Source organism: Malania oleifera, chromosome 9, assembly GCF_029873635.1.
Source record: "Malania oleifera isolate guangnan ecotype guangnan chromosome 9, ASM2987363v1, whole genome shotgun sequence".
Lineage (NCBI taxonomy): Eukaryota > Viridiplantae > Streptophyta > Magnoliopsida > Santalales > Ximeniaceae > Malania > Malania oleifera.
In genome coordinates this window covers 75,059,304-75,087,302 of record NC_080425.1, presented here as the reverse complement: position 1 = coordinate 75,087,302, position 27,999 = coordinate 75,059,304, and the positions used below count along the sequence as shown (strand labels likewise).

The window sequence follows — 27,999 nt, the reverse complement described above, 5'->3', positions numbered from 1 at the left end:
GTTTTCTAAAAAATTAAAATGGCTTTTTTATAATTTTTTGAAAATTTTAAAATAAAATAAAATAAATAAATGAAAACCATTGCCCATAACTGGAGAAAGCTTTAAACCAGAAGGTCAGTTCCTGGATTCCTGCAAGTGCTCTGGAAGTGAATTAAGCATTTGAACAACAAATACCATAAATTTTGCAAACAGCCATTGCTATTTCCTTTGATGAAGATGATTACTGTTATTGACCATGATGAAAATGACATTGAAATTGAAGCCTGCTAAAAAAAAATATATACATTTGTCATAATAATTAATGAAGAAAAGAGTGGAAATGGCTTTACAAACTACAAAACCAATGCCCTTAAGTATTTGCAGCTGCAAAATTAGCTTTATTGTTTACAATGCTTGAATGTCGAGAAACTGAGTTCTTCAGGAACTGACCTTCTGGTTTTCAGAACTGCATCCAAGGTTATGAGTTCTCAAACATTGAATATCTATGATACAATAAGAATGATACATGCCCCATTGGCCAGGTGCCACAATGCTTATTTCCTGCTATCATTTTCTTCTAAAACAAACAAAGGCTAACAGTGCATTTGAGATGATGGAGTTCGAGCCTTGAATTTGGAATTTGACAAAACTTGGTGTATGCTTCAATTGTACTTCGTTTAAATCCACCCAATACCAAATTTGGACTTGAAATCCATACTTGCAAACATGGGGTTAATGAATTTCGAGAAGAAAACTGGTCAGAAATTCAGTCAGGATTCCAACAAAACTAGTTTGTCCAAGTCTATTGCCAAAGCTTCTCAAGGAGACAATCCAAAATAAGCAGGGAAACTTGCTTTCCTCAGTGTCCCTTCTGCTGCAAGGATGTCAGAGAAAGCAAAGGCTAGGAACACTTGAGAAAGGGGATTCTGCTGGATCAACTGAGAGATCTCTATCTCTTTTTTCTGCAAATGAGGCTGCATCTGTTTATGTCCTTTTGGATAGACATATAGCTTCAGACAAGATAAGACAGTTCTAGCAGAATCCAAAGACTTTTGCTGGTACTTGCTCCTAAAGCAAGAAGAAAGGTTCTCTAGATGCTCTCTGAATCACTGCTGACTTGGGGCACACATTGCAGCCTCAATTAAGAAAATGACGATGGTGATGGTAATAATGATGATGATTCTGGATTATCTTCCAATTTTGATTTGTGAGATATTGTTGCAGCGCCGAGTTGTGGCACCTTCAAAGAAAACAAACTTTTGAAAGATTCATATGATGCAAAGAAGAGTGCTCCTTGAGTCATATACATCACCAATCTTGGAGTCAGTCCCCTGATTGAAGAGAAGAAAACAACAGGGGAAAGGGGGAGGAGAAAAGAGTAGCTATTGTCAGGCTATTATTAAAGAAGCATGGCAAAATAAAATTGAAAGGTAATAAAGAAATCTAACTCATAAATTGAAAGAAAATTCTGGCAAAAAGAATGAAAGAAAGAAAAAAAGAAAAAATCAGATAGCTCAAGGATGTGCATTGACAATTCCTGTCCAAAATTTTTGGTCCACTTTAATGACCCCAATTCAACTATGCAAGCTAGTCAAGCAAGCTTACTCTTTTACCTCAACTTTATTTGAGCTTTAGTTAGATCTCCAGTTAGCTAGATGAGTCAAGTTCAAGTTTCACAATACGACTTAATCGGGCTTAATTGAGCTTTTGTTATTTTATTATTTTTATATTGTATTACGGATAGTGTTTAGGGTTTAGGATTGAGGGTTCAAGGTTAAAGTTTAGGGTTCAGGGGGTTTATGGTTTAGGGTTTAGGATGTAGGATTCAGGGTTCAAGGTTTCGGGTTCAGGGTTCAAGATTTAGGATTTAGGGTTTAGGGTTCAAGGTTTAAGGTTTAGGGGTTTAGCGGTCATGGTTTAGGGTTTTAGGGTTTTCGGGTTTAAGGTTCAAGGTTTAAGGTTTATGTTTTTGGGGTTTAGAATTTAAGGATTAGGGTTTTTGGGTGAGTGTTCAGGGTTTAGGGTTTTAGGGTTTAGGGTATAGGGGTTAGGGTTCAGGGTGTAGGGCTTAGGGTTTAGGGCATAGGACTATACAAATGTTTCAAATTATATTCCTAATTTTAAACATATTCAATAAATATTATATTGTAGCTAAAAAATCAAGCTTTAGTTTAAAGAACTTGCAACTGAAATGAGCTCAAGTTCAACAACCATAAGATCACCAAGTTTAGCCTAACTAACTCAAATGCTATACAAGTTTTCTGTATCAATCCATTGGTATGATATCAGCTACCCACAAAATAAAAGCTTCTGCTTTGCAAGTTACAAGAAGGAAATAAAAATGACTAATCCGCCATAAATAAAATTCTTATGATAATGAGAAGCACAATGTACCAACTTCAGACAAGTCCCTACTAGAATACAACACTTCTGAGGAAGCACCTCATGGGTAGACATGTACTTTGGTGGCTATGTCACTAGATGCAAAATCCACAGTTTAGCAATCAACAGGTTACTGCCCTGTACAATCGAGCTCTGAGTGGTTTTTCCTGTAATTCAAAGGTGTACTGAATCCTTCTTAAACTCAACTACATAAAAAAGGGAGCTAATAGTTCAGTTGCAGATTGACATTTGGGAGATTCGTAGCTATTCACCTTCATGGCAAGGTTGATAGAGGGAGAGGGAGGAGAAAATTTGGGAAATTGGGAAAGCTTGTAGAGTGGATGTTTATGAAGCACCCGAATGCACTATCTTATTCCACCAAATGATGTATAGAAGCTTTGCTTAGCCCTTCTAAAGAACATCTCAATGCTCTTTTACATTCAGATGGTCTTTTCAATAAATATCTAGGGTAGGTCAGCAAAAACCAGAAATTGGAACAAACAAACTACAGAGCACAAACATGTTTTCTTATCATTATTTCGTAAATCAGTAAGCATCAAACATCTTCACTGGAAAATTTTCATTTTTTTACCAAACTTTTACTAATTAGATTCTTGACATCACAACACTATGATCAAGAAGCAACCATTTATCCAAAACACTAGCAAATTGAGTCAAGAGAGGGGGAGGGAACTAGAGTTCCATTATTTTCATATTTATATTTATGAGATAAACCAATAAATACAGATATTGCCACTAAAGTTCCATTATTTTCAGTAAATAATGTCATAAAGAAATGTTTTCTTGAAAACAAAAACTACAGACACGAAGCAATCCATACCTGTAGAGACCTTTCAAACCTTCTCGCATGCCTATTAGCTGAAGGGTGTGAAAGACACCACTGTATTGGTTCACAGATCCAGGAATCTGCATAATACCACCATATCATAAGCATTATACATCAAGTAAAGGATTACAAATCTGTGGGGATAATTGCTAGAAACAAAATGTTGAAAACAGGATCATGTCATGCAAAAATCTTTTTGATAGGATGCAATGTAATCTGTTGACTAGTTGATAACAGGAGAAATTCCAGAATGACTGCCAGGTTTTAAGTTCTTCTATGCAGTAGAAGGTGGTTTGGTATTGAACTACAGACGTTGGGCAAGAAATCCATGCCGTCTAAAAATAAGAAACAATACATCGCGTGATTCTATTTTCAAAAGAATGTCCGCACATCATTAAACTATCACATAATAATTGCAAAAGCTACAGTTGATACAATCTGCAACATTCAATTAATGACTCAATTACATAATTATATCTATGGCCACAATTTGCTAAAACTAACTAGCCAATTTAAGAAAATGAAACAGCTGAATGGAACTATAACATAACACACAAATTGCAAACCTGTGTCTGCAATCTTGTCTTCACCACGTCAAAAGGAGTAGTGAATAAAGCAGCAGTAGATCCAGCTAGTCCTCCACAAATGAGCTGCAGGGGAAGCAAAAATTATTTTTAGCATATTCTGCAGAGAGAATAGTTCCAGCTAATCAATTTCAAATTATAACTTTAGGTCATTATATGGATCTTTTGAGAAGTGGCGACAACCTAGCTCAAAATACAGAGCCAGCTGCTCCAGAAGCGAGATTATTTTCACAAAGAACCTAATATACAGCAGAGGAAAAAAGGATACTCGAAAAGAAGGAAACATCAAACCGTTTGGAATGTGTTCAGTTGAGCATCAGGCTGGAGTGATGACAATGTCAATTGCTTCAAGCTTTCATATGTGTAGAACTACATGTAACAAGGAATAAAACTTTAGATAAAGTGGCTTGCTGGAGAAAAGGAAAAAGGAAGATCATTAAACAGGAAAAAAGGATAATTGTATAATCAAATGTGTCCTATCTAATGACTTCAAAATGAGGCAGACTAACATTTAGGGACGCATACATATAGGTCATCTGACCTTGATGATGGAGTGGGGAACATTCCTACATACTACAGCTCCCCATCCAGTATATAATGAAGGTAAACCACCTTTTATAAGAATTCCAATCAAAGCATTCCTACAAAATGCCACGTTAAGAAAAGCGAAGTTTCATTAGAGATCACACCAGAACAAAAATTGATGTATACAACAGAAAAACTGCAAGAACCTTAAGAAAGAAACCCTAAAGGTTAGATAAAAAGAAAAATAATAGGGGGAGCTACAATTTTGAAATGGAACCAACATAGCAAATCCAATATATAAAATTAACCCAATAGTAAGATGGAGGCTTACTTGTTGTACATCATCTTCAGCAACAGTATTTCAATAACCAAATTATGAACATAAAAAAAATATAAAAAAAATCCAAAAATCTAAATAGCCCTAATCTAATAGATCTATGATTAAAAGAGCTCTTTAAGGGACAAAGATTATGTCCTCATGTTGTTGCATTTAAAATTCGGCTTATTTGGCTGTGAAAATAATGAAAGTCAAGTTAGAATATAGAACTAGTTTAACAAAGTAAACTCAAATACTGCTTTCTGCAAACCTTCTGAGATGAGAACACATGCCACAATCCTGAAGATGGTTTTATAAAAATTTCACTCAATTTATGTTACATAGAAACTACAAAAGTATGAATAGTATAAATCATTTTGTAGAAAGAAAATATCCTTATCTTCTAAAAATAAGAAACATCCCAAATTATCAATTTTACACTTACACTATGTTTGGAGAGGCCTTGGATTTGGATTTGCATTGAATTTGGATAAGATGTAATATAAAATTGTTTGAAATTTATCCAAATCCACCCAAATACAAATCCATGATCCAAAATCCATGCTCCCAAACACAACATTAAAGTACTTGGTTTAAATATGTTAAAAACTGGAACCTAAAAAATGTACTTTGATATTAAAATTAGAACCTATAAAACCTAATGCATTGCTTCAATTTACTCCCTATATCATTGTTTCAATTACAAAACATTAAATAAATTTTCACAACTAAAATTTCATTAATTTATTATTAATTTTTTAACTTCAAACATCTAATTGTAACAATCTATACTATACATGACAGCATGAATAGTGCAAATCATTTCTTTGCACAAAAACATCTCTTCTTTAAAAAAATAAAAAATAAAATAAGGTGAAACATTCTTAAAAGGGAACTAAATTTAACGAAAATTATATAAAAATACAATGCCAGTATTTATATTTTAAATAGGCAAAGATTTGAACATGCATACTTTGGTGCATTGACTTTGATTGACTAGTTGACAAAATATTCTTGAAAAGAATTAAGCTTAACCAAAATAATATAAAAATATATTTAATGACTATTATGGATAGGTCAAGATTTGAACCTAACAATTTTTTTTTTGGCACAAAGTTGTTTTGCTTTCTATACCAGTTGAAAAAGTCTTCCTTTTGTTGCATAGCATTAAAAGAAAATAAATTGCAATTATTTAGAAATTTATTTTCAATCTTTAAACTTCAACAAATATCTAATTGTCATAATTTCTCATTACTGAGAAAGTTGTTAGTTATACAAATAAAATGTCCATTTGCTTGAAAAAGCAAAATGAAAGCAACAGTTCATATATGTAAATAAAGAAAACACAAGCTAAAACATATGATTAACAAAGTCATTCAAATGACCAATCAACTTGAGTTTTGAAAGATAAATATTGAAATGAAATCATTGACCTAAAAGCACCATTTAATGCAAAGGTCAACTACTCATTTCCAACATGTGAGAAAAATTACAAGTGACTCATAAATGCAAGATAATGTTGAATAAAATATTCTTAAACTCTTCTTATACTATCACATATCAATCTCATAAACATAAACAGTATGGGCAAAACAGACATCTCAACAAAGATTAAAAAAAAAAGGGATGTCAAACATATACCAGCAGTTTTTATAGTGAGAACCAACTTGCATCTGTTGTTTTATACGCTCACTAGGGGTAAAAATAAAAGAAGTAGCAATGCTTGCAGAACCACCTGCCACGCAATGAGCAACAGAGTAATACTCCTGCATGCATGAAATGAGTTAAGAGTGTCACAAAGCCATTAAGCATAACTAGAAAAGTTGAGAACAAATGTGCTACCTTTTAGGCACCACAATTTGTTTCCCATGTGTTATCAGAGAAAAAGTTAAGAAATCACCTTAGGAAGAAGAGGAAGCAATGCTCCTTTTACTGATTCATAAGTAAAGGTATAAAGTGCAGAAATTGGAGCTGAAGAAGCAATGTTGCTAGTAATTCCACGATAAAGTCCAGTTAAACCTGAAAACAGTATCAATTTCTTAAAGCCGATCAGATGCACTCAAAAATACTGCAGAATGCTCTCTTTCTTCCCCAAGAAATAAGATAAGAATATTCCCTAAACAAAATAATCAGAAGTTCATATAAAACTTACCTCTATTAGAAATAATAGATCTGCCAATGTAACTAATAGAATTCTGATCTGTGTGACAAGATTGAAAGACAGTTTTAATTGTATCAACAGGATGTAGACAAAGGCTGACAAATATACCAGCCAATGCTCCTGCAAAAGCATGGTCTTGCTTTGCAAGAGCATAACAAGGTTTATCTTGTGTTGACGAACAAATCTCCATTTTAGACTTATTCTTGAGGACAAACTCTTCACGTCGATCCATTTTCGTTACAAGTGGGTTATCATCTGAGGTTTCTGTATCTTTGTTAGCCCTGAGGAAACAATCTGAACACACAGAGGTGACGACGGAAGCATTTGTGTTCATCATAGCTTTTTCATTTTCACCAGCTGATGAATCTTTACATTTGGTTAAATCAGCATCGAAATCAATGCCTTGACCTTTTGCAATGCAGCTACTGGCAGGACTAACTGTATCTCCCGAAATGCAACATTCATCAATTTCCATGTTCTTGGTCTTGCTAATATTGGCAGGATATTTTAGTCCAATGAAAGTAATTTTGTTCATCAATTTATATATGCTTTCCAAATCATATGAAATTCCTATACTTGCATGTCCCTGCCCCTTCCAAAACTCATTAGACTTGTTGGCACCACCCTGTAGAAATCTCCAGAAAGATGAATACATATAATGTCCACTACCAGGTTCAAAAAATGACATCTTGTCAGTTGCTTTCAGATACTCTAACTGCTGCATCTTCGGTGAATAATTGCTAGCAGTTCTCAAATCAACCGAGGGACATTTCCTATCATCTGAAGTAGGAGTCTTGCCATTTCCTTCATTCATATAACAGTATGCAGCCTCTTTCTGACAGCCATGATCAAAGACTTTCAAATGTGGTTTAGACTGCAAAACAGAGAGAGGACGAGTTGCGCAATTCCACAATTGACCAACTGCTGAGATGAGTTCAGCGGTGCTCAACATCTCATAAGTCTTGCCATCAGGTATTTTACTGGTTGGCTTACTATTATCTGAGTGAGAGGAAGGACAATCTTCCTGACCAAAATCAACAAGCTCAAAGCATACCCCCTCAACTTGGCTGTGCCTGTATCTGATAGAGGGTTGAGCTGCTCTATGAGGACGACTGCGCTCACCCATTTTTCTCAAATCCTTCATCGATTTTCTTCACAAAGCAATGGCAAACAGCACACCAATATCTTGACAGAAAAGGTAACTGCAACATAAATTACCAAGTTGCATTAAAAATATAATAGTTATTATTTCAAACTATAACAGTTGCATGTCAACAATAGAGTTGTTATATTATGATTCAATAAGATATGTAAATGTTAAAAATTATAGTCACAATTTATTGTATTTAATGCAGAAAGAAAGAAGCAAAGGGCAAACATAAGTAAAAAATGACAGTCTCGACAGTTAATCACTTAACCAAAATTTTTATTCAACAATAAGGACAAGAGTGGAAGAAAGAGTCATCAAAACCCCATGCAGTCAAATTGTGAAAAAAACAAAAACATATTGGTTTTCAGAACCCAACAGATTTTTAAAAATGAACTGAAAAGCTAATTAAGAGGCCATTCGAGAACACATGTGCATTAGTTTCTCTATGGGATGAAAATTTTAAAAGGAAGTCACCTTTTTATTTTATAATGAAGGAAAATTTGAATTACATTGTGGGATTTGCTCTCTCGAGGATTGGTACAGCTAATTTAGTTTACTTCTTCTTGTGCCTTGGGCCCATTGTAAACCAAGCAAACAAAAGTTATAAATTGTAAGCATAAGCCTACAATCTGGATACAACAGCAGACGACCTTCAATCAGGGCCACTAATTCTAGGTATGTGATGCACAGGACCTTAAACTCAATTCAAGGTCTTTTCACTGGTATTTGCGCAAGCTGTGGACCTAACTTGCCTAACTTGACACCATGTATTTTTCAAGAGCTTGGGACTACAGTGTAAACACATCAAGACTATAAATGCAGGACATAATGAATTACTGCAATCAAAATGGGATTGTGGCAATAATCATCAGAAACGAGTAGAAAAACATATTAAACAAGAACCATTGGGAAAAGTGTGGCCACAAATTCATTTCCTAGCCAATTTCTTTCCCTTTTAATATTAACCATGAACCACCCATTCTAATTTATGAGAACACAGCAAGAAGATTAGCAATGTAAGGACCCCGAATCTACATCCAGCCTTTGCACCCCAATCCCTAAAAATATACTCTGTAGATCATTAATATAAAGCTCATAAAATAATTAGCAGTTTGAACAGCATCTATACCTATCCACATGCACAAAAGGCAAAAATATTGTTAAATATTTAGTGAAAACAATGCGTGTGCGTGCAACACACGCATGCACACACACACACACACACAATTAGGTACAAATAAATAGGGGAAAGATATATTTAAACTTGCTAAAGCTAGAGAAGACTTAAGTCATTTCAAATGTATAAAAACTGAGGATGACAGTAATCTCATTAAAAAAAAAATGACGTAAAAGAAATATAGAGAACCCGGATGATGTCCTGTTTGAAGCTTGAGGTGAGCATGGAGTTTTTTGGTTAAGTGACGTATTTAACACAATTTTATAAGAACTAGGAAAATGCCAAATGATGGAGGAAAAACACTTTAATAACTACATACAAAAGTAAAAGAGATATTCAAGATTGTAATAACTATCATGGAATTAAACTTATGAGTCATACAATGAAACTTTGGAAAGTGTAGTTGAACAAAGATTGAGATTAAGAATGAGGGTTTCAAAAAATCAGTATTGGGAGATCAACTATAGAAGCTATATGTCTATCATCCATTAAGGAGATTAATAGAAAAGTTTAGAGAAAAGAAGAGGGACTTGCACATGATTTTCATTGACCTAAAGAAAATGATACGGTACCTTGGGAAGTTCTATGGTAACTTCTGAAGAAAAAAGAGAGTATGCAATAGGTATATCAATGTCATTAAGGGCATGAACAATAGAGTAACTACTAATTTTAGTGATGACAAGAAGAAAATTGGTGAAAAGATTAAACTTGATGGTGAAGATATAAATATCACTAGTAGATTTTGATACTTCAAATCTATTAAGAAAGCTAAGTGAGAAATTGAAGATGAAATACATAGAGCTAAAGCAAGTTGGGTAAAATGGAGAAGTGGTGAATATCCTTAAAATCAAGAGGTAGGTCTATAAGACTAGTTATGCAATATGGATCAAAATATTGGGTAACTAAGAAAAAAACATATCCAAAAAATAAAAGTTGTTAAAATGAGAGTCCTAGTAGCATAACGCTAAAAGATAAATGAATGAATAAGCATATTATGGTAAGTTACGCGTAGCACTAAAATAAGGTAAGAGATGGGCACCTCAAATGGTTTGGGCACATGCAATAAAATATCAGTGAGTGAGCTAGTTAATGTTAGTGATAGTAAAAATCTAATAACTCTTATTTGCTTGAAGATATTGTCCAAAGGACCAAAATTGGAAGAAAACAATTCATGCAGCCAATCCCACCCAGTGGGACTTAAGTCTAGGTTGTTGAAATGTGTGTGTGTGTGTGTGTGTGTGTGTGTGTGAGAGAGAGAGAGACAGTTCAAGCATAATCAAAAAATGAATGAGATAATGAATAAAAATATAACAAGGTAACAACCAGTGTAATATATTACCAAACAAAACATGTTAATTAATACTGATCTTTAAACTATAGAATTGCAATATAAGCCCTGATAATATGAAATGAAGTCTATTGAAAAAGGGCTCCCGAAAACCCATATTTTTAACTGATAAATCAGAAAGATGACTCCGAAAAACATGGTTTCCCGAAATACGAACTTGCCTTCCGTCGGGTTGCTAAGAAAACCAAGGAAAAACAGAGAAACTAGCATCACCCAAAACTCGGTGCCGACATAGGACCCAAAATTCTCTTCCATTTTCCTATCTTTTCCTCAGTTTTCTCAGCAACCAAACGGAGGGTAAGAAGAATCATGTAGAAGATTTACAGGCGCATTTAACAGTGAGAAAGCAGAGTTCAAAAGAGCCGAAACCTCAATGAATTGGGTTGGTCCTGTACGGATGGCAGTAACTCTAGGGACGTTTTACTCATTTTCCCGGGCAAATCTGGTAATAAAAATTGGAGTTTTTCCACGAATGTGTTAGGGTTTTGGGCGGGGTTTATATAGAGAGCATGTAGAGCGTAAATTCAAATTGCTCAACCGTCAAAACGACACAAAGCGCTCATTTTCTATTGCCGTCTTTGTCCGTGCTAACGTGAGCCTCGCGGGTTTCTTTGCACCTGGAAATTACCAGGAAAATTCTCGCGTTACGCGCTGTCCCTGAATGGATCTAACCTCGGATGGCCGGAGCTTCGATCGTGTGCATCGTTTCAAGAAGTTTGCGAGTCTATCAACGGTGGCGATTGGTGGACTTTCTATAACCATGATCATCGACAGGCTGCTGATGAACCCTTATCGCGGTTGGAGTGGTTGCTCATTTTGTGCGAGCCATTTAGTCATTTTTGGGTTTCTTTGACGCAGCTTCCCAAGGCGTCCAATAGGAAGAACATTTTTGGCTTAACGTAATGAGTGACTTCTTTTAGTTTTGGGTGTCCCACAATGGCCACGTTTCAAAAGTGTTAAGTGTATTTTAAAGGCTCATTTTTTTATCTATAAATAGTCTCTGAGACATTAACACAATCCATCAATTTTTTTTCTTCTTTTTCATTATATCATCGTTATTTTAAATTTAGAAAATTTGACAAATAAAGGTATTTTTTAGTGAAGCTTTGGACTCCTCTGTCTATGCAAAATTGAAGAAAATCATATGATTTAGATCAAGTTATTGTATTATGGGGGAGACAAATCTTGAGAAATTCTACTGCACCAGTTCGTGGGTTAAATCAAATAATCGCAAAAGACTTGAATTTCCTTAAAAAGAGCGAGATATTCGTGTCTCGGCCTATTTGTGAATCGTGTTTATATTTGTATTTTTATTTATGTTTAAGTTTTTTTTAGTAGATATCCTAACAAGATGTAATGTGTGACACGTGTTCATCTCTCAATATTCCTAATATTATTTTTAATATATTTAATGAGTGTAACATTAACACTATGCCTAAAGAGACCTTAAATTTGAATTTGTATTTACTTTGAATAAGATATAATATAAAATTATATGAAACCTATTCAAATCTGAATCCAATACCAAAGTGTAAAATTTATGCTCCCAAACACAATTTAAATATCTTATTTTATAAACATCATTCAAAAAAAAAAAATACTTGCTAATTTTGTGCTTACAACATAAAGAAATGTTATTAATTGATTTTAACTGTGTTTAGTATGCATCATAAACTCAAGAATACATTCTATACGACATAATTGTTGTGTGAGAGAATTTCTTGATTACCATAATCAAACTCTAAATCGGCAAAATTATAAGCAAATGAACAAACCTAACAAAAAATAGAACAAACATCAAAATTTAGTTGGTTCGACTTTGAAATTTATGAGCATCGACCATGAGCAAGAAGAGGGGAATTTGCCTATGAAGAAAGGCCCACAAGCCCAATAATACCAAGCTGCAAGCATGTGAATTCAATGTGCAATAAATCTCTACATAGACTAGAGTTATTTAGAGTACCAAAAAACTTAATAGGATTTCCCTCCACTATCTTTACAAGCCCCCTTACAGGCACAACTTACTTGTAACAAATAATAACCAACTCCAAGCAAAGTTTGAATTTGTTGAAGTAAATTTTGTTATAAAGAGCTTGTTAATAATCATATTATAATACATCACACAATCATTTGTAAGTGATATGCTGTCAAGTAAAATGAGAGGTCTCATTCGTATGGATAAAATGAGTATTTTAAGTCTTCGTCTTTAATTGTCTTTATTTGATTTTCCTCTTATTTAAGTTTACAGATAATTGACATCATTTTACAAATACTTTGTTTTTGTTTGTTTTTGTTTGATTTTGATTAAATTTATGCATGTTTAGATTGTTTTAATTAGATAATGGTACTGCTTTTTTTAGTATTGGTTTTGATGTTTGGAATGGTTTTGATATTTTATTTATAAATCTCATATGTTCTGCTTATAATCATGATATTTCTCCACCATAAATGAGAACTATCAATAAAACTGAGATTGTCATCTTCAAAAAAAATAAAAAAAACAACAACTTGAGACTTGACATCAACATTTGTTTAATTATCTTGTGAAACATATATATATATATATATATATATATATATATATATATATATATAGACGTGAGACTTGACATCAACATATGTTTGATTATCTTGTGAAACGTATATTTAAAAAAAAAGAAAAAAACCTTGAATTCCCGCTTGTTATTTATCTAGTTTATTACTAGGAATGCATCGATGGATAAGCGATAATGTTTTTATCATCAATTTGGTATCACCTAGGTGGGCTCAAAGGGTTTGTCCGGTTAAGAATTCTAGATCATCAAAAAATAAATGATTCTATGTTAAGGTTTAAATGACGGGCTAATTGTACCATTAATTAAATATTTTATTTTATTTTTAATAATATTATTTATAAACATAATTTAACATAAAAGACATTATGTATTACAATATATTTATAATATGTTGAAATATAACAATATTATTCATACAATAATTATATCATTTTATATAAATAATATTATAAACATGACTTAATAATAATATATTGTAAATTAAAAAATAGAAATAACTCTATATTAGGGTTAATTAAATCGTTAATTAAAAATATTGCAATATATAAATTAGAAAATATTGATTAAAATGTTAATTTATTTAATAATAGTATTATCGGCATAATTTAACATTTTCATATTATGTTGTTATGTATCATAATATATTTATTATATGTTAAAATATAATATTATTATTCATATAATAATAATAATAATAATATAAATCTACGGAGCGCTTATAAAAAAACCAACACTTATATTAGATACAATCAAACAATACTTATAATTTTTAGCATTTTTTTAGTTCAAAACTTATTAACAACATTTATAGAATTTAGAACTTTTTAAAAAAAGTACTTCTCAATAAATGGTTTCGAAAAAAACACGAACAATTGCTTAATATTGTGAAAGTAACCATCAATGTGTAGGAGTGTATACATATCTTTTAGTGACGTTTATAGACACGCAAAGTTGAAACCATATTTTGAACACAAGTTCTACAAAAGTATTACAAAAAATATAAGAGAAATTACACTTATATATATATATATATATATATATATTTTCACCCCTAAACCATACCATTTATATGACGCCTCGAATCGCCAGGTGGGACCCAAGTGGCACGCTATTCAATCCTCCATCTCTGATACCATAATTAACATACACGCAGCGGAATATAAATAAACAACCTTAAATAAATACCAGAATTTTATATAACATCCCAAAAATGAACCCTACAACATCCAGATATACGTATCTACAACCAGCATTTAAAACATAATCTTATACAAATATATCTGTATTTTAGTAATATCTCACAATACCCCAAAAAGAAAACTACCAAAAACAGTCATAGAGGCTTTCAAGCTCGATCTCCAGAAGAACCTGAAAGTTAATAATCCACTAAGGTGAGACACTTCTCAGTAAGGGTGGAAATAAATTATAATAGTGTGCGGCATATGAGTTTTAATATATATATATATATATCAAAATAAACTGTTTCTCATATAATATCTATAACAACTGAGAAAACGTATCATTAATAACATCACTAACAATTAATATCATACACACATCTAATATGCACAAGTACATAATTTTTATGCAGACGAAAGTCCCTGAAGATATGAAAAATTATCCTCTCATACAAGTAGTTTCCCTCTACTCTGATACCTAAAAGATACCTACTAGAGCACTCACCTTACTCAGTAAGCTCTCGGGCGAAGAATTATCTCGCCGCCAGTACACACATCTTTATTTTTATTTTTATTTTTAAAAGTAAAGGTTTCCAAGGATCGGGATGATTACCCACCTATACAAGTAACATCCCTTTATACTGACACCAAGAAACTATCTATTAGAGCACTAGCCTTTCTCAGCAAGCCCCCGACAATATGTTTACCTCGCCGCATGCACACACATGCATTCACAATATGCTATACCATCATTATTATGCTATAAATAAATCCACATGCGTACAACACATCCACACAGGAATCATGCATCTCATATTTCGTCTTCCAATGTCCTTAGTATGTGGCCTACACAGGCACTTACGTACTTCTTATCTACACTTAACCTACACAGACACCACTATCTACACAGGGTATATAATATGGCCTGCACATGCACCACCATCCACACATGATACATAACATGGCCCACACATGCGTCATCATCCACACAAGATATAACGTGGCCCGCACAAGCACCACTCCGGCTTCCGCGACACATGACCCACACAGGCATCACTATTCACCAGTCCAATTCTCATAACCGATTTGTAGTACATCAGTAAAACAAACTCCTCAGACCTTCCAATGTCCTACCTCATATAAATGACAACATGACGAACTCTTCGGCCTGCCAACGTCATATCATGATTTATATTTAGGTAATATAACAACCTCCTCATGCCAACGTTATATTGTGATGCATACGAATAACCACACCAGATAATTCACATAAACGCATCAATGCATTTCCACACAAAAATCTAACATTACAATGTATTTCCACACAGGAATTCAAACATAACAATTCATTCATCATGTCATAATTATTACAAACATCCTCATATGCAAACCCAAATACCACAGTAATTCATATTCAATTTATTAGGAAAAATTGTTCTCATGCCACATGGTTTTAATATCATATGCAATTATTCCAAATATAAACCTTAAACAAAATCATCATTTTTCAATACTCGAACTGTTCTGAAAATCATATAGATAAATACCAGGTTTCATATGCTTATAAATAACTGGTTCGCTTTAATAAAATACTGATATAATTTTATTTCTCCTTACCTGATCCTCGAAAATAAACCCGCAGGGACCCTACACCGCTCCTGCTGCGACGTACGTGCAAAAGCCCTTGTATTCCTAAATTTCAAACCAATCATCTCAATCCCATAACACTTCCTAATAATATTCCTTAACCTATTTCCCTCAAATAATCATTAAAATCCAAATATACAACCTTACCCTAATTTTGGAGCTATGCCCGGGAACCTCAAACCAAAATTTCACTCCGCTAGATTTGTAGAGAATTGTTCCAGGAATCCCGTGGTGATTCCTGATCATTAATTTGACTTAAGATTTAAGAAAAATTGAGGTAAAAGTGAGAATTTACCTTACCCCATGAGATATGCCTACATCACTCCTACGACAAATTCACTCCGGTAGAAATGTCGGTGGCGGAGAATGGAGCCAGTGGTATTTTTCAATTTTCGATCGACCAAATATTTATCAGGAAATTGATGAAAGAGAGTGAATTAAACGGAGGAGTGAGAGACGGAAGAACGTGAGAGAGAGAGACGCAGAGCCCAAGGCTTTGTAATTTTAATTTTGAATGGATCAGTGAAGCTTCTGAAAGAAGCTTTAACCATTTTTTTTTTCCTTTTCTTTTTTATTTTATTTTATCCATTATTATATAATATGTAGTGACCCAAAGAATAATAGCATGTTAGTAATAATAAGAGGGAGAGAATAGAACCAGCAACAGAAGAAGGTCGTAGACTTTGTCAACGAACACAGGATCTCGTCGACAAAGGTCTTCAGAATTTCGTTGATGAACACGAGGCTTCGTCAACAAGAAAATATAGAGAGACGGTTTGGGCTACTTTGAATTTCGTCGACGAATGTAGGGCCTCGTCAACGAAATTTGTGAAAGGCTCGTCGACGAGATGACATGTCTCGTCGATGAACTTGGCCCTATAAAAGGAGGAAAACCGGGATTTTTATCAATTGTCTCGTTGCTCTCTCTCTCCTATGATTCTCTCTCCCTTCTCTCTTCATTTTCGGCCCCACCAGTCACCGGATCGGCGATCCGAAGCTACCACGACGCTCCTGGCAGAGTTCTCTATGCATCTACCAGAGCGGATCGTCGGGGAATCGGAGTTGGAAATCATCCTAAATTCAGGGTAAGGCCTTTTAGTCTCCTTTTGGCCTTGTGGTAGTTATAGGAAATGATATAGGCAGAAAAATACTAATGTTTAGTTCTGGCAAATATTGGTTTCAGGGTGTTTTGTAGGAGGCCCTGCAAGTATCGGGGTAGAGTACAGTAAGGGCTTTTTAGAGTTAAGGTAAGGGATATATGCTATGCTAGGAAATTTCTAAATATTATGCAGTGTATTTATTATGGTGTGGCTAGAGAAATATGTATGTAGTATGGGAGTATGTGTTATGAATTGTAGTTTCATGATTTTATGTATTTTAGTGCTACGATTATGTGAATTACAGTACCATGATTGTACGGATTTTAACACCATGATTATACGAATTACGGATACAGTATTATGATTACGTAGTTCCAGTATTATGATTACGTAGTTCCAGTATTATGATTTACAAAATTTAAAGCATGTCATGATTTCTATTACCATAACATTCAAAGTATACAGACAGAGCATTTACAGAATATATAGACAGTTATACAGAGATAGCATCGAGATGCTACAGTTATAGTATGTACAATACAGAAAGATAGCGTTATGGTAATTTTGAAAACATGATGAAAACAGTGAAAGAGTATATATATAAATACGTATATAGTATCAGACCTTGTTGGACCATACAGTTTACAGAGCACGGTATCGTAGCTACATGCAGTATACAGTTTACAGAGTGCAACCGCCTATTCAGATAATAGGTTGTAGGTCGATCGTATAGTGCCCTTGACGTGGACAGGCTCCCCATTAGATATGTGTAGAGGTGGGCAGATCGACCGAGGGAGTATAGTGATTTACCTAGTCGGCCAGCCAGTGTAGATCCCGCCTCGGGGCCGCACAACCCTATCATGAGGGGTTAAATCATGACATATAGATATCCACAGGGAAAATTTTATAGTTATTATTATGTATATTATGATTTACAGAGACCAGGGAGTTACTTATGTATGTTAGAAGTTTTTTGAATAGTAACTTAAATGCATATGTGTTAAATGACATGAAAATGGTAATGAATATTATGATTTGTACTGTATTTATAACTCCAGATACACATGATTATATGGAAACGGATTTTTATGATATGATTACTCATTTGCCACACATTAGTAATAGCATATATCGTCTTACTGAATGTTGGCTTATCCTAGTGTTGAAACCTTTTTCAGGTGATCCAATTAGGCGAGCAGATCAGGCTCGCAGGTAAAGGGGCGTCTATGGTGCCCTGACAGCAAAGTGAGTACAGTAGAGAGTTTTTGTATTTGCCCTAGCTAGCTGAGGGCAATTTTGGGGATTTAGTATCACAAGTATATATTCTTTTGGGAAACATAATAGCACTTTGGTATTATACAGTATGGTATATCATTATATATGGAAATGTTTATTTGTATTATACTTCTCGCTGCTTAGGATAATATTATGGTATCAAAGTATGATAATTATTACAGTGAAAAAAAAAATTATGTTAATTAAGCAGGTCGTTACATAATAACTTTATATATATATATATATATATATATATATATATATATACATTTATAACTTACTATATATCTTTATTTCAATTTTTTCCACACTATTCTTTTATTTATTTAATTTAATAATAATTGATTAATTAATTAATCAATAATTAATCTTAATTTCTTTTCTGAGTTACTATAATTTATCACAAACGTTGCCTTAAACTTGTAAAAGTAACACCTTAAATTATCTTTATTATTGCAAAAAGATCCCTTTCATTAACAAAAGATAGTTAAATCTAATGTAATCTTGTACATGAAATTTTCTTTTCTAAATCAAATTCCTTTCACAAGAAACTAGAGTAGCGCTTTAAAAGGTGAATTATATTTGCAGTTGGAAAATATTTACGAATAATTGTTGATAGCTATCAACAATAGACCCGGATGACATGTTTATTACCAACAAACTTAGTGACAGTATAGAAAACCAATCCTTTGGTTTTTACTCAATATTTATTTTGAAAACATAGTACCTACTTTATTTTATTTTTTTCAAAAAATAAAAATAAACTTTTTAAAAAAATGAGTTCAGAACTATCTTTGTGGATATGTAAGATAATTCATTAGATCTTTAAAATTAGAATTAAGAGGTTTACATCCTATAACACCAAGTCTAAGAACTTTTATCATGTTTGCATTATGTGCATGTGTGTCCCTTAAAAAGATAGAATTTTCCGAAACTAAATTGTAAGGAATTTTTGCAAATGCCTTGCTCTCGAGTAAGGCTAGTTGACCATTCCCTAATAGGAAACTATAATTCAGCTTCATTTCAAGATACGTTTTTCTTCTTCAAAACAACTATACATTCTACTCTCGTTTGAGATTTATATTTTGTTGGATAATTAAATGACTTGTGCATGCACACAAAACTAGGCCAGCTGAGTAATCCTAAAGGTCGTGTATGCAGTGACTATATGCACCAAGAAATGTTCTCCGTAGGTGTGAAATTGGCTAGTGGTTCATCCATGTCTCAGCTTCTGATAAATATTTGTATTTTTATTTAATATTAATTTTATTGGTAAATATTTTTCCTTCTATTATAATTCCAACAATCTTAAAGTCGACTTCATTTTAGAACAATGATCGAGAACAAGGTACGTAGTAACAATTTATCTTGCACGCGTGAAATTTACCTCTAACCATCTTGTCCTAATTCGTTGTGGTTGAGTTTTGGTACTTTGATCGTGCTCTAAATGTCGTATTGATGATCAAGGCAATTTGTTGATTAGTGTAATCATGATTTGTTGAAGTCGGCAAAAATATATTAATGTTGTACTAGGTATCTTCAAATTGGGTCCACTTTTATTTATTAATATACCTCTCATGTATATATAGAACTGATTTAGGAATTTAATATGACTTGTATATTATGACTGAGCATATTGTTTGGTTTTTTGTTTTGCATTCAGTTACTGTATCTACTACTACAATTTTTGCCAACATAAATTCCATTCTGGTGCTTAACGGCTCCAACTTTAAGAACTAGAGGAGAACACCATGATTGTTCTAGGCTGTATGGATCTAGATTTTGCACTACGGATGGAACGGCCTTCCGCCCTTACGAATATAAGTACCTTTGATATGAAAAGGGACTTGGAGAGGTGGGAGCGTTCTAATCGCATGAGCCTAATGATCATGAAACGCTCTGTTCTAGAAGCATTCAAGGGCGCAATGTCCGATGAGGATAATGCTAAAGTATTCCTTGAGAAACTACAGAAAAAGTTTGCTAAAAATGAAAAGGCTGAAACAAGCAACCTTTTGGCTAGTCTTGTTTCAATGAGGTATAAAGAAAAAGGTAATATCAGGGAACACATTACGGAAATGTCTAACATCGCTTCAAAGCTAAAGGCACTTAATTTAAAGTTGTCTGATGACTTGCTCATGCATTTAGTTTTGATTTCCCTTCCTGCACAATACAGTCAATTTACTGTGAGTTACAACACTCAAAAGGATAAGTGGACTTTGAAGGATAAGGATGTTGTAGTTGGGACATCCCAAATAAAACTGCAAAAGAAATCAACTCAAGAATTTGTCTATTACTTATGTAGGAAGGGAGACACCTCAAGAAGGACTATCCCAATTACGCCGCTTGGCAGGAAAAGAAAGGTACGCTTCTAACTTTAGTTTGTTCTGAAGTTAATTTAGATATAGTACCTTTATATACTTGGTGGGTAGATTCGGGTGCTACTACTCACATAAGTGTGTCAATACAGGGCTGCCTAAGAAGTCAAAAGTCGATTGATGCTAAAAGATTCATCTACGTAGGTGACGAAAATAAAGTTGAGGTTGAGGCAATTAGGACATTTAGATTGTTTTTAAATTAGGTTGCATTTTGGATTTGGAAGAGACATATGTGGTATCATCTTTTAGACGAAATTTGGTTTCAATTTCTATATTGGACAAATTTAGTTATTCTTGTTCTTTTGGAAATAATAAATTTTGTCTTTTTCAATATTGAAATATGGTTGTCACAGGATCTTTGGTTGACAATTTATATATGTAGGGTACTATTGCCTCTAATCATGAGTTCTGGCAAGTTAGTTCATGAGGTACTAAATGCAAATTAACTGAGGAGGATTCCGCCACCTTATGGCACAAGAGGTTAGGACATATCTTTAAACAGAGAATGGAGAGGCTTGTGTTAGATAGAATCTTGGGACCCCTTAACTTAACGGACTTTAAAGTTTGTGTGGAATGTATTAAGGGGAAACTAACAAACAAAAAAAATTTAGGTGCCAATAGAGCCTCAGGCATCTTAAAACTGATACATACTAATATATGTGGTCAATTTCCTATGGCTTCTTGGAATAGACAGCAGTATTTTATCACGTTCATAGACGATTACTCGTGCTATGGTTACCTTTATTTGATACATGAGAAGTCACAATCTCTGGATGTGTTCAAGGCTTTCAAAGCCAAAGTTGAGAACCAACTAGGCAAGAAAATTAAGAAAAAAATCTGATCGTGGTGGTGAATACTATGGTAGATATAACAGATCAAGAGAACAACGTCCAAGACCCTTTGCCAAATTCCTAGAGGAATGTTGTATCGTCCCACCGTACACCATGCCAGGGAAACCTAGCATGAATGATGTTGTTGAGAGACGAAACATGATGCTTAAGGACATGGTAAGAAGTATGATTAGTCATTCTTCTTTACCAGAATCTCTCTGGGGAGAAGCACTAAAGACTGCAGCATATATATTGAATAGGATGCCAAACAAGAAAGTAGCTAAAACTCCTTATGAACTTTGGATTGGAAAAAAAAGCCAAGTATTAGACATTTACACATTCGGGGGTGTCTAGCTGAGGCTAGGCCTTATAGGTCTAATGAAAAGAAACTGGACCTAAGGACAGTTAGTTACTACTTTGTTAGGTATGCTGAAAGGTCAAGGGGTTATAAATTTTATGATTCCTCGACAAGGACCTTCTTTGAGACGGGTAATGCCAAGTTTCTTGAGGAAGTTGAGTTTGTGAGGGGAGATAAGGTTAGGGATATTGTCTTTGAGGAGGAATTTATTTCTCTTCCTAGTATTGCTATTAAACCTGTTCAAGAAACAATACAAGACAATATCATTATATTCCCTAAACAAAATGAGGATATTGCTTCAGAAGAGCAAACTCAACAACCTTAAGAAGTGATGCCCATAAGGAGATCCACTAGAGAAATGAGAAGTGCGATTTCGGATGACTATATTGTCTTTCTCCAAGAACATGAGTTTGACATAGGTGTGGTGGAAGATGATCCAATCAACTTCCATCAAGTCAAACAAAGTTCTAATTCTCATAAGAGGATTGATGTCATGAATGATGAGATGAATTCCATGAAAGCAAATGACATTTGGGATCTCATAAAATTACCCGAAAATGTGAAACCCATTAGTTGCAAATGGATATTTAAGACCAAGAGGGATTCAAGGGATAATATTGAGAGATGTAAGGCACGTCTGGTTGCTAAGGGATTCACTCAGAAGGAAGGCATTGATTATAAAGAGACTTTCTCTCTAGATTTTTATCGAAAGACTCTTTCAGGATTATAATGGCATTAGTGGCTCATTTGGACTTAGAGCTTCATCAAATGGATGTAAAGACAACGTTTCTCTATGGTGACATTGATGAAACTATTTATATGGTGCAGTATGAATATTTTATTTCTGGATATCCATAAAATACAGTTTGCAAATTAAAGAAATCCATCTATGGGCTCAAGCAGGCTTCTCGTCAATGGTATCACAAGTTTCATCAAGTAATCATCTCGTATGATTTTAAAGTAAATTTGGTTGATGATTGTGTATACCATAAGACCAGTGGGAGTAAGGCTATATTCCTAGTTTTGTATGTCGATGACATATTGTTCGCAAGTAGTGATATAGGCTTATTGCGTGAAATCAAGAGATTTCTGACCAAAATTTTTGAGATGAAAGATCTTTGGGATGCCTTTTTTGTATTAGGAATTAAGATACATCATGATCGCTCTCGAGGTATACTTGGGTTATCATAAAAGAGCTATATCGAAAAGGTACTTGCTAGATTTGGCATGAAAGACTATCACCTAGGAGATACACCCATAGCTAAGGGAGAAAGGTTCAGTCTTAGTCAATGCCCCAAGACTGAGGTTGAAAATAAGGAAATGTAGAAGATTCCTTATGTGTAAGTTGTAGGTTGAAAATAAGGAAATGGAAAAGATTCCTTATGCGTAAGTTGTAGGGAGTCTTATATCTGCTCAGGTACATAGTTGGAATTTTAGGCAGATATTTGAGTAACGTAGGATTGGATCATTGTAAGACAGACAAAAGGGTTATGAGGTATCTTTAGGGAACAAAAGACTACGTGCTCACCTATAGGAAATCAGATCAACTTGAGATCATTGGGTATTCTGATTCTGATTTCGCTAGATGCCAAAACAGCAAAAGATCTACTTCGGGCTATATCTATCTGCTGGTTGGAGGTGTTATTTCTTGGAAGATTGTTAAGTAGACTCTCATAGCTCCTTCGACCATGGCTGTAGAATTTATAGCATGCTACAAGGCATCTATGTCACGCCTTAAACCCGCAGATGGGTCCCAGGTGTGAATATAGTAACCTAACCTATCTCTGTATCAATTCAAACACACATGATACAATACAATAAGAGGGTCCGACCCTGTGAGATACACGGATTCCCTATACACATACACATATACATCCATACTCATCAGTTACGCAGTAGAAAATGCTTCATCTATTTATATAACATACCATACTAGAGTCTGTACAAAACTAGGATACACAAACCCATACAATACTAAGGTATATAATCCCATAAATACCGTACATACTCCCGGTGTTTACAAAAACCATCACGACAACTCGATTACAAAATCTTGTACCTAATCAAGTACTAACAGCAGCTAAAGACACCCCCGCTTCCGATTGCTAGGATGCTAAACATGGCTACTTGATGGACCTAAAAACATTGTACGTACATTAGGGGTGAGACACCTCTTAGTAAGGAAGAAAGCAGGTTATATCAGTGTTTGGCATACCAGTGTTATTTTACGCAAAACATAACACAATACAATACGATACAGTTCGAAAACATTTCCATACAATTCCATACAGTTCCATACAGTTCTCGTATTTTCACAAATGCATTCCAGTACATACGATACCCAAAATAGAAGGTCAGTGTTATCACACTAATACGCAACTACGCTATGAAACCCGAAGTTTTACAGCGATTACATTGCCAATACGATGTAGCTCACAACAGTACGCAACTACTCCATGATTTTAAAGTTTCATAGTGATTACATTGTCAACATGCAACTACTCCATGAAACCCAAAACTTCACAGTGATTACATTGCCAATATCGTGTAGCTCACACCCCTCAGTGACCAACTGGGATACGTAGTGATATTTCACACTCTCGGATATAGAGTCGGACACTCTCACCTACGGTTTTCACACCGGTAGATGGCGCAGCGCACGATAATTAGCCGCCACAGTTGTTTCTCTGCGTACGGTAATTAGCCGCCACTAGCTGATTTCACAAAACCTGGAATCATTTTGGAGCTCACACTTCTATACATATCAACGTACGGTAATTAGCCGCCACATAATTGTTTTACAAATACTTGGAACAATTACATATATACCACACTTATTTGGTTTACGGCAAATCATATCGTTTTCTATTTCAAGTATACAGTTTATGCAAATATGGATAACAGTCATCTCAATAATATAGTTTAAACAAAAAGAACAGTTTTCCAAACAAAGGAGAGATGATACCCGAAATCCCCAAATTTTCTCGAAAATTGTAACCCAAAAATACCTTATTTTTACACAATAGATTTCCCCAAATAAGTTACCAAAACATACATACGATCGTAGCCTACAAGCTTACTAATCCCGATTTCGAAAATAAATTGATATAAACCGAATCCCTTTACCTTAACCCGGAATCCAACTACGAACTCTACGGTCCCCAAAACTATGAATCGAGACTTCAAAACCTACAAACCACAGTACAATACATGCTTACAATTCATACTACTACACATATTCTGAATCAGAAACGAAAATTGAGTCTTACCTCGATTTTAGCCCGAAACCCAAAAACGCTCAAAACGAGATTCTAATCTGCTAGAAACGTAAAGAATCCTTCCATAATCCTTGCAGTAGCGTTGGATTTATGAATCAAGCGACGAATGGCGAAGAAAACTAGAGAGAGTGAGAGTTCTTCAAGTTCTAGAGAGAGAAGGAGAGGATATTTTGAGATTACTTTGCTTAGAAGCAATGGAAACTGATATTTATAGCCCTTGACTCGGCCCCCCTCGTCAACGAATTGGCATCCTTGTCAACGAGTCTGCCATTACCTTCATCGACGAAAAGGTGGCCTCGTCGACGAGCCTGAGATCCCCAATTTCTCGAAATCTCTCGGCTTCTCCTCATCGACGAGCCTTTGAATTTCGTCGCCGAGAATAGAAGGGACTTCATCGACGAACTCTGGCTTCATCGATGAAGCTTGCCCAAATTACCACTTTACCCTTCTTTCAAATATCAAATCCACATACCACAGTTCGGATTCTTACAATCTAATCAAGGAATTTGGTTGTGTAATTTTGTCACAAGGCTACATATCTTGGACAGGGTTGAAAAATCGCTCAAGATCTATTGTGACAATAAGTATGCGGTCTTGTATTCAAACAACAACATAAGTTCTACCAAATCAAAGCACATTGACATCAAATTTATGGTGGTTAAAGAAAGGGTTCAGAGTCATCAAGTATCGATAGAACATATTAGGACAAACTCCATGATTGCAAATCCACTCACCAAGGGTTTACCGCCCAAGGTGTTTCATGAGCACACCGTCGTATGGGTGTCGTCTTGTTTGACAATGTTGCGGTTTAGTGGGTCTTTGTATTTGTTTTTGTGTTCCTTCTTGTAGACACTTGTTTCAGATTATTTTTTGCAAAAATAAAGTAATGAAGGAATACATTTTTATGTATTTGTGACTCTAAATGTTATCTTCTTTTTGGACGAGTTAAAGACTAAGGAACTGAGGTTGATTTCATAAGGAATAAGGTAGGACTAGTTGGGATATGCATGTTAAGGAGCTACCTTATTCCTTACTCGATTTATGTCATTGAGTATATTAGTGTGGTGACCATTGATGGGTTTAGTTATGAATATGAGTGTGACGAATGCCGCTTTGATCCCATGCTAGTATATGAGATGAACAAGATTGAATTATGGAGATGTTATAAGGATAATAGTCATATTGTGCACACTTAAGGTTTGGGTAGCATAATTGTTTTCGATATTTATGTGTCGCCCAAGTGGGAGATTATTAAGAAATTTTAATTTCCTATTATGGGCTCACATATTTAAGAACAATTATTTTACTAGGCTATTTTAACATGTATTGGGTATAGGTTTTGCAATGTGTAGAAACACAATACTAAGTTAATTTAGGACTGATGAACTTCTAAAATTAACCTAATATATAAAGAAAACATAATAGGATTATAGTCCTCAAGTCAAATCAGAAATAGTTTTCACGTTTTTTCTTTTCTCCATCTAAAGAGAATAACACAAGTGAGACACTTAGGGATTTGACTGTGGAAAATCAAAACTCTCTGCTAAAGGCTGTTAGACAATCAAATCAGACACATTTATGGATCCAGGTATTTATTCCGCATTTAGTTTAGATCCAGGTATTTATTCTGCGTTTAGTTTCTCAATTGAATAACATGATGATCTTGGAATATTAGATGTATGGATTAAAGTTATTTCCAACAACACACTATCGTTTTAGAAAAAAAAAAATGTATTTCGACATGCTAGGCATATGATAAGTATGAAATCGAATGTAACCAAGTGAAATATAATCAAATTTATTATTCTTTTTTGTTTTTTCATCTTCTTCCTTCAAATTTTCACTCTATCTCGTTCCGACTTAATTTCATTTTACGAATCAAAAAAATATTTTAGTATGTTTTCTTCATCATACTCATATCTATAATTCTAGGACGGGAACTCTCCTAACTCCGTCTGATTTTTTGAATGCTCGAAATACCTCTCTACCTATCATATAGTTGCTCTTTTAATCAAAACTAAAATACCCTTTGGTTCTTGCCATTCTCTCTACAATTTTTTTTTTAAAAAATTAATACTATGCTACTAAGAAAAGGAATTCCCCAACTTGATTTCGTTTGTTGGATGCCCAAAACATCCTCACACAGTCCCATAATTTCTTTTCTACAAACTGAAGTGTATCTTCTTCTTCTTCTTTTACAGTAATTCTTTTTTAAAAATTAAATAAAATTAAATTGTAAATAATGGTGGAGCATGCACTAGGATTACTGCAGCCGCGCTGCGGCAGCGGCTATATATTTTCCTGATGGTAAGGGAAAATATTGATAATAGAAACTAAATATAAAACTTCCGAAAAATAAAAACTAAAGAAAAGAATTTACAATTTTTAAGTTTATATCTATAACTCTTCCTCGGGCACGAAACATGAGTTGTCTGGGTGGTGTAGTTGGTTATCACGCTAGTCTCACACACTAGAGGTCCCCGGTTCGAAGCCGGGCTCAGACATCCTTGCTTTTATTTTATCTAGCTTTTGAATTCTGCACGACAGTGAAAGCAATCAAGAGTCCAAAGTTGATTTGACTGCTTTGTCTCTCATAGTAGTGGCTGTCTGTTTCCCTCTTGGAACAAAAAATATTACCCTTAAAATATTTTTTTTATTTATGAGAATATTATTTCTTGATTTTTCCTTTTCCTTTTAAATTATCAATATATATATATATATATATATATAACATACTCATTCAGGATTTGACTCCATATAAAAATTTTGATATGCATTTTTAAAGAATTAGAGATTTTGAATTTGAAGTTATATTGAATTCAAATAGATTTTAATATAAAATTATATTAAAATTTGTTAAAATTCATTCAAATTCAAATTCAATGTTGAAATCTATATTGCCCGAAAAAAAAAATCATCAATTTAATAATGTAA

The 27,999-nt window shown here is 34.1% G+C and overlaps 1 protein-coding gene and 1 non-coding gene across 3 annotated transcripts; one reads left to right on the top strand and one right to left on the bottom strand.

The window, feature by feature from the left end:
• Window positions 1-206: 206 nt before the first annotated feature.
• LOC131164828 (uncharacterized) lies at window positions 207-11,304 on the bottom strand. 2 transcript variants are annotated; one of them, XM_058122320.1, is made up of 9 exons: window positions 10,839-11,304; window positions 6,786-7,996; window positions 6,534-6,652; window positions 6,275-6,399; window positions 4,334-4,433; window positions 4,084-4,161; window positions 3,775-3,858; window positions 3,203-3,288; window positions 207-1,310 (listed from the first exon to the last, which is right to left on the bottom strand). In XM_058122320.1, exons 2-9 carry the CDS (start codon window positions 7,936-7,938, stop codon window positions 1,121-1,123), a joined length of 1,935 nt encoding a protein of 644 aa, XP_057978303.1. In that variant the 5' UTR covers window positions 7,939-7,996; window positions 10,839-11,304; the 3' UTR covers window positions 207-1,120. The 2 variants fall into 2 exon arrangements, with proteins under 2 accessions (XP_057978303.1, XP_057978304.1); XM_058122321.1 differs by having other exon boundaries at window positions 11,098-11,259.
• A 16,191-nt stretch (window positions 11,305-27,495) lies between these two features.
• On the top strand, window positions 27,496-27,569 carry TRNAV-CAC (transfer RNA valine (anticodon CAC)). The gene has a single exon. It is a non-coding gene; the product is annotated as a tRNA-Val (tRNA).
• Window positions 27,570-27,999: the final 430 nt, after the last annotated feature.